This window comes from Pocillopora damicornis, chromosome 1 (genome assembly GCF_964200805.1).
Source record: "Pocillopora damicornis chromosome 1, jaPocDami1.2, whole genome shotgun sequence".
Lineage (NCBI taxonomy): Eukaryota > Metazoa > Cnidaria > Anthozoa > Scleractinia > Pocilloporidae > Pocillopora > Pocillopora damicornis.
The window spans coordinates 27,074,982-27,086,986 of NC_142670.1; the positions used below are offsets into that span (position 1 = coordinate 27,074,982).

At 36.8% G+C, this 12,005-nt stretch overlaps 2 protein-coding genes across 3 annotated transcripts in view; both read right to left on the bottom strand.

The window, feature by feature from the left end:
• LOC149053031 (uncharacterized) overlaps positions 1 to 12,005 on the bottom strand; it is a 152,129-nt gene that overhangs the window by 77,727 nt on the left and 62,397 nt on the right. The window lies entirely within an intron of this gene.
• LOC149053037 (nuclear protein localization protein 4 homolog) overlaps positions 2,996 to 12,005 on the bottom strand; it is a 281,781-nt gene continuing 272,771 nt past the window's right edge. For both annotated transcript variants that reach the window (XM_089213658.1, XM_089213653.1), the window contains 3 exons: positions 4,075 to 5,583; positions 3,780 to 3,894; positions 2,996 to 3,474 (listed from right to left, as the gene is read on the bottom strand). In XM_089213658.1, coding sequence (XP_089069784.1) covers positions 3,377 to 3,474; positions 3,780 to 3,894; positions 4,075 to 4,077 — 216 coding nt within the window. In that variant the 5' untranslated portion in view covers positions 4,078 to 5,583 and the 3' untranslated portion in view covers positions 2,996 to 3,376. The remainder of the gene's footprint in view (positions 3,475 to 3,779; positions 3,895 to 4,074; positions 5,584 to 12,005) is intronic.

Genomic DNA, 12,005 nt, shown 5'->3' on the forward strand with positions numbered 1-12,005 from the left:
TTCGATGCGAACGAAGTATTTATCAGATTGATAATGAAGGGTAGGATGGCCGGAACAATGTCTTTAAGCACTCCAGCGGACACTCTATCTAGCCCGGGCGCTTTGTTTGATGGGATATGCTTAACAATCTTTTCAATGCCCCGTTCCGTCACAGCATGAAACTCAAATGTGTTCGTCTGCAGCATCGACTGACTCATGCGAGAAGCCATTGTGATCGCATAGGGCCTTGGCTTTAGGGGCTGCAGCCACCCCTACCGAAACGTAGAAATCGCTAAATCTGTTCGCTTGGACCGTAGGATCTTCGACAGTAGTCAGTGGTGAATCTTTGTTGGGAAGACATTGATCTATAACTTTCCAGACAGAGTTTGTGCTTCTGCTGCACTTCAATAGTTCGGAGCGAACATTTTCCTTCTCTTCGATTCTCATCACTCGCTTAACTTCTTGCCTAAAAAACTTAAAAAGCTCCAGTTTTGGAACGTCGTTTGTTTTACGTGCCTTTTTTTGCCACCTGTCGCGGATTTCATCGATTGTTTGATCTAGCTGTGATGAACGGATTCGGGCATGACTTGATCTTGATGCGTTTAATTTGTGCGTGTTCATTCAGCGTGTCGAGGAATAAATAATTGAATACCTCAACTTGATCATCGAGATCGTCAAAAATATTAACAAAGTGAAAAGCGACACACATCAAATCGCCTCGGAATAGCTCAGGGTTGTAGTTTTTGTAGCTTCTGGTGAAAATACAAGAAGCTTTGAGATTCAAAGTGACCGTCACTAAGCAATGATCAGCAACTGCAGAAATATTTACATCGCAGCTAATAAGAAAGCTCTTGTTTGTTGTAAGCACCACGTCAATTAGCGTCACTGATGTATCAGTGGTCCTTGTTGGTTGTGTAACAAGCTGCGAGAGATTAAGTGAATTACAGAGATCCATCAAAGCTCGGCCCTCAGGACAAGAAAAGCCAGCAAAAAGTCTGCATTTAAGTCGCCAGTAACCATAATTTCCATTCCTAGGGGAAGCGAGCCCATAAAAGAGGCAGTAAAATCGTCCAGGAATCTAGACATGGACATGGAGTCTGGCCTGTAAGCATCGCATAATAGGAAAGATTTTGATTTCCTGCACTGGACTTCAAGCCAGAATTGTTGGGAATTAGCATCCGTAATTGTTGACAAGTTATCGATGATCGATGCGTTAAATGAGTTTCTAATGTAAACAACGATCCCTCCCCCCTTCAGATTTATGCGGGCCTCTATCCTGCCTGAAAATGACATAGCCAGAGCAATATTCTTCCCCCTTAAGAACGTCCTTTTGAAGCTCTATGCGTAATTCAGCCTGTGTGCTGCCGATCACTACCTTCCGAAAGAAACTGGAGGAGGTAAAATTCTTGCTAGCGCGGCGTAGATTTACTTGAGGTTATAATGATGTGTTTAATACACGATGTCATTAACAGAAAGTCTAACGTGCCCAAACTGAAATTAAACTCAATATAAAATAAAATCCACAAACGCTCACCTCCAAAAGTTGTCTTGAAGCTCTCACTCGGAGGCCCACGTGCAGTATTAGTTTGTGGTCATGGAAGCATAACGTTTTCGCCTGGTTATCAGCTCCCTGCAACATGCGAAACAATCATCAAAATAAAAAGAAATAAATCCAGAGAAAGGTTGTCCATTTGTGGACTAAAATGAAATATCATATTTAAGTGGATTTCATCGCCAATAAAATGACGCGGACAATTTCAAGGAAGGGTATTCATTAAGCTCACACTCCAGTTCAGTTTCGAAACACTAACCTTTTGCTGTGCACTATTAATAGTTTCCGTCACATCTTTACGCTTGTATGGAGATTACATTTCTACTGAACGCATTAATCACAGAGTACTAGCTCCACTTGTCGTAGTTTCTTTGTGAAAGTTTGCATCTGATGGTTTTCAAACGCTTTGATCGTGTAATTTGTCGGATCGCGTGACCAGAACCACAGTAACCATGGATACCATGACGTAAGATGACGTAACTGGAGAACAGGCGTCGTTGTTGCATATTTCAGGCTAGCGGAAGACGGCGTTAGGCGCTCCTTTCCTCGCTCCCCGTTGGGTTTGCTTTCGCTCGCTTGGAAAAACGCAACAAAAAGATAGCTATTTTTGTTGTTGTTGAAAGACCATTTACTTCAAATTAAAGGAACCACAGATGCGAAAAAAGAAGAAATAAAGGAACTGTTTCGCAATAAATGTTTTCATAGGACCTCACAATCTTGAGCCGATGGTCACTCCTAAGATAGACCGGATCATTTTTTTTTTCTTTCACGCCACATCGTAAAGAAATTCGTTTCCAAATTAAATTGTAAAGGTTTTCCGTCTAGGAAACGTAGTGGAAGGGGGAACTAAAGCAGTTTGGTGCATCCTTGAGATGGAGTATGTGTTCCATTAATTTTGTGTTTAGGCACTGACGAGACTCAAGATAACCCGTGACTAGACTCAGTTCAGATTGCTACGGGTTCTTTCTTTTTTTTTATTTTTTTTAATACTATTATATTTCAATTATTAACTTTAATCGGGAGCATACCCCTTTTTAAAAATTAATTGGAGACGAGCGACTGGGATAACTTCAGTCATGAATTCTTGGTATCACCTAAAAATTAGTTTTAAACATAAATTTTCAATGTCGGGTGTAGTGATAAATAGACCATTCTGTTATCAATTTCATTTTTCTATTCAACTCAAAAGAAGAGAAAAAAAGGAAAAAAAATCCGTTTTTGCGCTAACATTTTTTAAACCGTGACCTAAACTGCCTCCTATCTAAGGAAGTTTGATTTCCTGGGTATTTTTATGATGAAGCAAAAAACCAAGGAAATACTTGAGACCACACCTATGCGACAATGTTCAAAGGACTTCATTTGATAATCTTTACATGATTTACTGTAAAGCATATGCATGTTCTAGATTTTAAGTACACCTAGTGATCATGCGCATAATTCAATAAATTCACACACTTGCAAATCTCAGAAACGACACCTGCTTTATTTGCATCCACAAAACATCTCTGTCACACCCTATCAGTCACTATATAAAACACCACACCAGTAGATCAACGACAAAAATATCTCCATTGGTTTCAGCACGCGCTGTTTCGTGTCTTGGTATCAGAAATTTTTTAATTTTTTTTAGTTAAATATGATGTAGAGCGGTAGGGATGCATTTTCAATGGTTCCGTTAGCGATTCCGCTGGCGATGAAATAAAAACGTTCTTAGCGGAACTTCTCAAAAAGCCAAAATATGTTCAGCAGAGCCGAACTGGACATTTATCTAAATTCTGTGCTTTGTTGTCTGTCCTGCAGCTTCACCTTGACTTTTATCAATAATAATGTCCAACAAACTTTTAATCACTTTTCTCTGTGTTGAGGTAAGCTACACATTTCACAGTTCCCGTGTTCTCGTGTAGTGTCGACGTCACCTGATCCTCGTGGCTCTGGTGAGGGGTCTGGGGATAGAATATATAAACTGTAAGCACACATACCTGATATGATATCTTAATTGGTAAAAGGGAAAAGAAACTAACAATATGGAATCTACTTTTCCTAAATTGATCCCAATTTTTTTAAATTGTACTGTTAAAGGAAAAATAGTTTTTGAACTAGTTTAATAATAAAAAAAAACTTAACCAATCAATATCGGCGTATGGACCCTCTTTGGAGGTTGGATGAATTCAATAAACAAAACTTTGAAAAAAACGAGTGGGAGAGAAAATACTCAGAGAGAAAAAAGATATCGAGGGAACCATTTTACCATTGGCTGCTTGCCTAAGCTGTATAACAGTACACCACTGTTCACTTTTACTCCAGCACCGAGCCAAATCAGCATCTTTGTTTCTGATCGCTTTACACAGATCTCCTAAGTGATCCTGCCAACACAAAAATTACCAACAAAAGTTAGACATGAAAACCTTAACATACATTTAGTGCGAGAATAAATAATAGAATCCAGCCTTGCTGATTTATCCCTTCGTTGTACGAGCTACAGATTGATTCAGGTTTGTAACCCTTTCACCCCTAAGAGTGACTGGCATCTAATTTCTCCTTACCATATCACGCTGAAACACTCCATTAAGGTCAGCAGAATAAAAGAGCTGATCACCGACTAAAGAAGCTCTTGATTGTTGGACAAATTCTCCATGTTGGTATAGTGGAAAATGTTTAGAGAGCAGTATGAAGAATATGCATACTGATTTTAGGGTGTCATGGGTTAAGCAACATTGTGAGCCCGTAAAAATTATCTAATCGAGTTCACAACCACATCCCCCTCGTGCTTGTTTTGCCATCACTATTATTCACTTCGTCTTATAACAGGAATAAAAGTGATGGCAAAACAAGCTTAAAACGGAAGAAATCGCCGGAAACCACAGCTGACACACAAAATGTGAATACGTTTTATTGATTTTATGAGTAAGATCTTCATATTTCGAAATATTTATCGTTGTAAATCGACCATATTTCGTTCCCCATACTATTCCTCATTAACTGTTCAAATTCTCAACGGTTCCTCTCGTAACTTAACACCGAGTCCCACAACGTGTGACGCTTTCATGAATTAATCGTTTGCTTTTTCTCGAGACATGAGCTTGGGCCGCCTGTGGGCCAGCGGGCGAAATATGAGGATTTACCTGAAAATAAACTGTTGTATACTGAACTTCTATCATTAAAATTTCCAAGTCACAGCACTGAGGCTTGGTCCTACTTTGGTATTATAAAAACAAAAACAGCTAGAAGGGCTCATATACTTTAATCGGGGGGGGGGGGGGGGGAGGCGGCTCATAATTGGATGTTTTTTTTCTTTAAAGATAGATAGGTCTTTAACCTCGGGGGGGGCTTATAAATGGGGGGGGGGGGGAGAGTGCTTATAAGCAGCAGATTACAGTATTTATGTTTTAACAGACAGTCTAAGTGTATGAGCTTGAGCTTCCTATAGTGTTGTGGTGTAAGTAGGGTTTTAGTACTCCTTTCTGTTACAAGCAGAAACTAAGGTGAAATGAGCCATGAGTATTTCTAATTCATACCATGCTTTTTCCAAAAGCTTGGCAAAGAGAGCCATAACAAGAAACAAGAAACAAGAAATAATAAACCATTACCAGCATTGCACAGTGGATCAGCAATTTTGACATCTCAGTGACAAAAGATGAAGACACTGAGACAGAAATGTTTATTTTAAACAGGTGGATTTTAGATGACAACTAAGCACCATGATTAGAATTCAAAAGTTCAATGAGAAGCCACCAAACTAAGATAAAACTTGACTTTTTCATTATCACATGCCCAGTATTCTTTTCAATGACTGATCTTTCTGTGCTTCATGAGTTCAACTACCCAGCACATTAGCTTCTACTTCAGTTTTGAAATATAATCTCACTTTTTAAATGAAATGTGCACAGGAAATGACAATACCATATCTAGGGTGACTAACCAAGAAATCATAAAATGGTCCCCATTTTAGAATAAGCTTTATACTTAGCATGCAGAGTAATTCCCACATGTTTCATATTAACCATAATTTGCTTTTGCATCAATTCTACAATGATGTTAGCTCTTCCAGTTACCTGAAAAAAAAACAAAGCAAATTAAAAAACAAACAAACAAAAAACTTGGCATTCATCATGAGCACAGGGTCTTCTATTGCATTATGTTTAGGTTTCCACAAGCCTAAATGTCTCCTTAAAACTTTTTTTATCCCAGACAAAAAGAGAGTGGTTTCCCTGTGACATCTTTCTAAATTTTACTGCAACAAGTGCAGTTATTCTCTCTTTACAACTCTCTACACTTTGGTTTTCTTTGCCAGCAACAAAAATACATCATCACACAAGAGGGCAAACTTCAGAGAGACAAAATATTTAGTACATGATAATTTTTTTTACTGATTAGAATCCCTGTTTTACTAACATCTTGTAGCAGAGCAAACAAAAGGACAGGCACACCAGGTTTTCTATTGTTTGGAGATTAACTTTCTCTAAGCCTTACACCCCAAATGGTGACAAGCAACTGATTTCTCTTTGCATTATTATCCCTAAATTAGACACTAAGGTCATTAGAATAGAGGAAATTATTGCTAACAAACAAGCTCTTGATTGCTGAACAAATTCTCCTTGTCAGGACATTAAGAGATGTGTAGAGAAAAGAATGGAGAATATGCATTTATATTCAGTTTGATGTTAGAGTGTAAAAGGTTACAATAGACAATAGAGAATGCATGTGTATACATGTTTATTAAAGATTCTATAATATCATTGTGCTTCTGCGATTTCCTTGGCTGACAGTGTGTTCTTGCAGGAATTTACACATGTGAGCACAGGGCACAGATGGGAAATGTGTATAACAGCATAACAGTTACATGAGCATCATCTTCCAAGCATGATGAATTTCATTTCTCTTTTTCTATTGGTCAATTCTATGAATCTAATTTAATCTCACATGTATTTTTAAGGAGAATCCCATGAGCTCAAGTACATTTCTTAATTCAAAGTCATGAGTGATGTTTAGAAAGCTTTGGTAACTGCACAAGCCATGGCAATGCCTTTTGGAAACCTTTCCTAACAAAATGAGTAACCATAAATTATGACATGCAAGAGCTGTTTATGCATTTTTATGTATGATATGTTCTAAACAAAATCTCTTACAAATACTGCTATTTGTACATTCCTGGTGCACATTTCTCAAAACGTTTTTAACCAGTTGGAAAATGCCTTAAGATAATTATATTGTTTGATTTGATCATTCATTAGAATAATCACATCAAATTTTATGGACACATCAAATTTAAATGTCTTTTTTTAAACTATGAAAAAGTTTAGCATTGTTTAGTTATCTTAAAGAGCTTTAATTTCAAGCCTGTTGTGTGTAGTATGGAAAACCTGTAACTTATTAAGTGACTTAAAAAGTTATTTTTAAATTAATTCACAATAGACCAATCAGGAATGAAACATTTTGTTTCAGTATATAATGATTATCATTAGATTATTTTAAAGGTAGTATTTGAATTGAAGTAAAAAAAAGCACAACAGTCCTATGTCTAAGTGACTTGCTGTAGTCTCTATTTATCTCGAGTCCTTAATTTTTGAAAATGACTGTCAATTAAAATTGGGAATGTTATACCTCCCAAATCAAAAACCATTTTTTATTTGACCCTCATTTTCCCCTTTGGCCTCAGCTCAAGGAACAGTTGAGAGTCTTGGGAAAAGAAAACTCACTGTTTCCCTCAAAGCCAGTCATTAAGTACCTAATATGTTTAAGCTCATGAACAAATTTTGAACTCAAACAAACTATGGACAGGTATGGCAAAGAATGTATTGCATTGAAAAACCAAGGCTTCCTTTTTCTATCACCCCTCTCTCTGTTGAGAACTTAACCCTGTTCACTTAGCTTTACTAAACTACACTTAAGAAACAATCAGTAGAGTTGTTTGTCTAAGTATTTAATCACTTGGCTCACTTTTGCTATAGTATTCACTCAGTACAACAGATGTGCAAGAGCTACTTTTATCACCCGGAAAAGAATGCTTGATTTATCATGGGAATTTATGCTAGTAAATTAAATGTAATTGGTTGTTGCTAGATGATAATCAGAACAGAAGTCAATCAAGTCCTGTAATTAAATTGTGCTTTGTCTCTTGATAGCAAGAATTATTCTAAACATCTGTCACCGAGTACAAGATATACTACTGTCAAGCAACATGAAATCTCCACCAACCCTGACAGGACACTTTTGTGCCCCCCCCCCCTCCCCCCCCTTGACTATCTTGTTGTGACAATAATTGAGTTTGTGGTTTGAAATCTAACATGGTATCAAAGCTAATTAAACACAGAAAGAAAAGAGAGCCTGGTCAGTCTACCAGGAAACTTACTGCTTGTCTTCTACAGGCTTTAAGAGCTCAAAACTCCTTATCACCGGCATGTTTGGTAATGTTGTCTTTCTGGGACACTGACAGAATCCATAAAAAAGGGCCTGAAAAAAAATTATAAATAAAAACCATTAAGGAAATAAAATATCTAAAACAACTTGAAAAATTTTGGTTCACCATTAAAACAATCTCAAGCATACTCTCAGAAATATTAAAAACAAACCATGTCAGGTTTTCAGTTGAGTGAGTCAACTCTCAGATCCCAGAAGTAAAAGGATCAAGATTTCAGGTAATTGGCTAAGAGGAGACAATTTGGGACAGATTTGAACACTATAATAATATTTTTACTTGTCATACACAGTGCTATTTATAACATTGATTGAGCCTAAAAACAGTCTAATATTTCCAGGCTTTCCATGACCCTGGTCTGTGATTGGCTAAAATACTAAAATCAACCAATCAAAGACAAAAATGGCAATTTGGTGTCTTGTATTTTGCAGTGCTGTGGCTAAAGTTGGTTTCTTTCTTTTTCTCTTTTTTTTTCCTTCTTTTTCATATTTTAAAATATTAATTACAAAACCACACATTACATTTACAATACATCAGCTACCTTACTGTTACAAAAAATTACTCATGATCAGTAAATTCCATTATAATCCAACAAATACAATTATTTGCCTGTGGGCAATTGGTCTAGGCCCATCACATGACAGAATATCCCCTAGCTAAAACTGAAAATTTAAAATTAAAATTTACTGGAAAGAAAAAACTATATGAATTTAAAATAAATTATGTCAATGTGATTTTTGGCAGCAAGAAAGCATTTCATTCATTTCTTAAAAGTTTCCTTCTTTCTTTTAATTAAGTCACATAAGGGGGAAAAATTTTAGAAGAAGACACATATTAAACAGTTAAGTTACTCTCTGTAATCCTAAAGTGCAGTGGCAAACAAATCTTCTCAGAGATCACACCACCATAGTGCTTTAACAGCTGACATGTGACTACTCTTTAGTGTTACTCTTTTCACTCCTTTATCCCACTGCGACCATTTAATAAGTTGTCATCAAAAATAAAATATGACTTTGACTAAACTTTTTTTGTTTCATTTCAGTGGTGAGCCAAAGAATCCATTCTGCACTTAATTAACTTAACCACAAGTTGCACTATGCTGAAGGGTAAATTGAAACAAAATAAAGCAAAACAAGAAAAACAATAAATAAAAAAAACCTGAAGATAAATTTGTCCTGAAGAATTCATTTAAAGCAGCAACTACATGTAACTGCTATTTTTCCATGGAGAAAAACATATGTAAATCCTTCACATTATATAAGCTTAATTAGCCATTTAACTCCCAGAAGTGATTAACATGAAACTTCTCCTGATAATATCCTCACATTATCCAGCAAACAGGTAACAAGAATCCTAGAGCTTATCAGGGAAAAGTTGTTATGCTGATTTAACAACAAATTCTTACAACTAATTTACAAGATAATGTGTAGCAGCTAGAGGGGAGATTTAACAATCAGATCTTGGGGGTTAAAGGGTTATAAAGAAACAAACCAAACCTTACGTGCCTTAGATGTCATTTTTTCATTCTAGGTTCAAAATAACTTTCCTGTTGAGTAATTTGTCACGATTAAGATTAATACGAGTATTGCTCAAAAAAGAAATGTAAGCATAAACTGGAACAATCCCTAGCTACAACCCCTAGCAGCAACGTGTACCGGCATTTGAACAACCCAGTCTTGGACAATCTTGAAGCTGACTTTGTCAAAACGTACATATACTTCAGGGCGTGTAATTGAAATGTATTAGAAGAGTGTCCAGATCACTCACCTCCGTTCTCAAACTCTTACGATTTCGCTACGATCTGCCCCAGTCGAAGAAACTTTAAACCTTTTTGGTGCCCTAAGTGTCTTAAAATGGCTTATGTTGGTCAGCTAAAGCTTCTCCTGCAGCCACAATTGCCCAGGTCTGTTCGATCTCTTCGAAAGCCGACCTTCTAATTGAAGGCTATTTGAAGTCATAAAAGTGTGAATGCACGCTGCCAAGCGACTTCCAAAAGTCCAAAAAAATTTTTTTCTCATGGGTCTTGTTCCCAGTAGAGACGTTGAGTCAAAAACTAAAATTATAAGATCTGAAAACATTTCAAAGTACTCTTCGATCGCCATTTTGTAAAAACATAGTAACCTAGCCTGTTATGGACAATACCGCTACAGGGCAGCTACTGAAGGCTCAAAGATTGGCATAGATTGCAGCATTGGCGCGAAAATAATTTGACTTGAAAAACAAAAAAGTAAGCTTCTTACTTGGACAAGATTTTAACAGCTTCTCAAGCAATATCTCGGAAAGAAAATAATAAAGAAGTTATCAGCGCTGCAAAATGTCTGATACACCTCCCTTTGATTCATTTTTAAAATGGAAGTTGGGGATTGAAAGTGACAAGGAATATCATCTTAGTTGTGGACGTACCCTACCCTTTGCTGAAATTGTGGTATGATTTTATCAAGACACAGAAAAATGATAGAAATCACACCTATGGCAATGGCTTTGTAAAAGGTAATTTCCGACATCTTTTGATGTTTGATTTTAGTGCGCAGACGCAGTAAGGTGAAACGCAGCTCGTGTTGCGTCCGTGACATCGGCCGCTGACTGACCTCGATTTCTTGCCATGGTTAAGCCTGTCTCAGTATTGGCCATCTGGGGCAACTCTGACCTTTTCTTCTATTTCTGGAAATAACACATCCTTGCTGCAAGCATCTTTGCAACGATCTCAATCATTTTCAATCAATTATCTTTGTACTTAATTCGGCTTCTCGGAGCCATTGTCTTTATACCATACACGTTGTATTCGCAAAAAAAACCGACATTTGAAAACAACGACTTGAGCGCTAGAGGCGACTTCAGTGTTAACCCGGCTACGTTTTATCATTCCTTAGGGATTTTAGTTCTAATAGCCCAATTAAATTTTTGTGCACAGCCTGTGAATCAAATCTATGAAGTAAAATGTTGTATCCTTCCTCGTACTAGTTTATAAGAATGAGTTTGCTAGTACCTGTATGGCTTTACACAATGATATTTTCCAGGCTCTAAAATAATCACTTTCCTAATTAACATTTCCCTTAAATCTAATGGCTTGCTCGCCCTGACAGCCCAGCCTCATGAACCAGTCCGCAACAGGTGTGAGAAGCAAATGAATGACAGAAATAAGCGACCCTGTTCCCTTATACACGTTTCTCAATGTCGTTCGCTTAGTTTAAATGTGGCATTTAAAACATTTTGTATATACTACACATTTTCTATTTAGCCAGGGTACCTGCATAATTATTTGATAATGGTGTTCATAAGAAAATGGTTGGGTTGAAATATATCATAATGTTTTGCCAGCAGGTAACTGCATTAATGAAAAAATGTTAAAAAAAAGTGTGCATTCAATTTATATCTTGAGTTGTTGCATCAAGTTGGCCAATTTTAACAAATACTCAAGCCTTTTAAAACCTCTTATGTTAAAATTTTGTCAGAGTGAACCAGTGAAAGTCTTAGTTGATGGTCAAATGAATACTTTTTCAGATCAATAAAATGTATTGTTGTTTTTCATGGTAACCGTGATGTTGCCACAACTCCAGTTTCCAGGACAGAATTTCATAGAGGCTACCATATCAGAATCTCTTTCATGGGTAAATAACAACATCGACTCAACTTTAAAACTAAATATAAAACTTGATTGATCTTTGGATTAGTTTCTTTTATGCACAAAGATATTCTAGCTCTAGCCTGTCTTCATTGAAATCTAACTTTCGCAGCGTAAGAACCAGATGACAGACAAATTTAGAATTTCAGTGGCTAGGGTTGCCAGGATAAAGGATAGTTGGTTTAAAGACATGTAAATTGATATGCAATTACAGCATCGGTCTTTCCAGCCAGAGCTAGAGCAGTTGAAAGAAGAGAATTTAAACATCGACTCGAGTTGAAATGTGACTTTTCTTTCTAATTTTCTACGCTTATCAGAGTAGTTTGACAGTTTAGAGAAAAACCTTTGAAGTAAACAGTCATAAATGGCGCATCAGGAAAAGGTATAAGAGGTGCTAAGTACGATTCTGGCACATTGTTTCAGTGACTACTGATCCC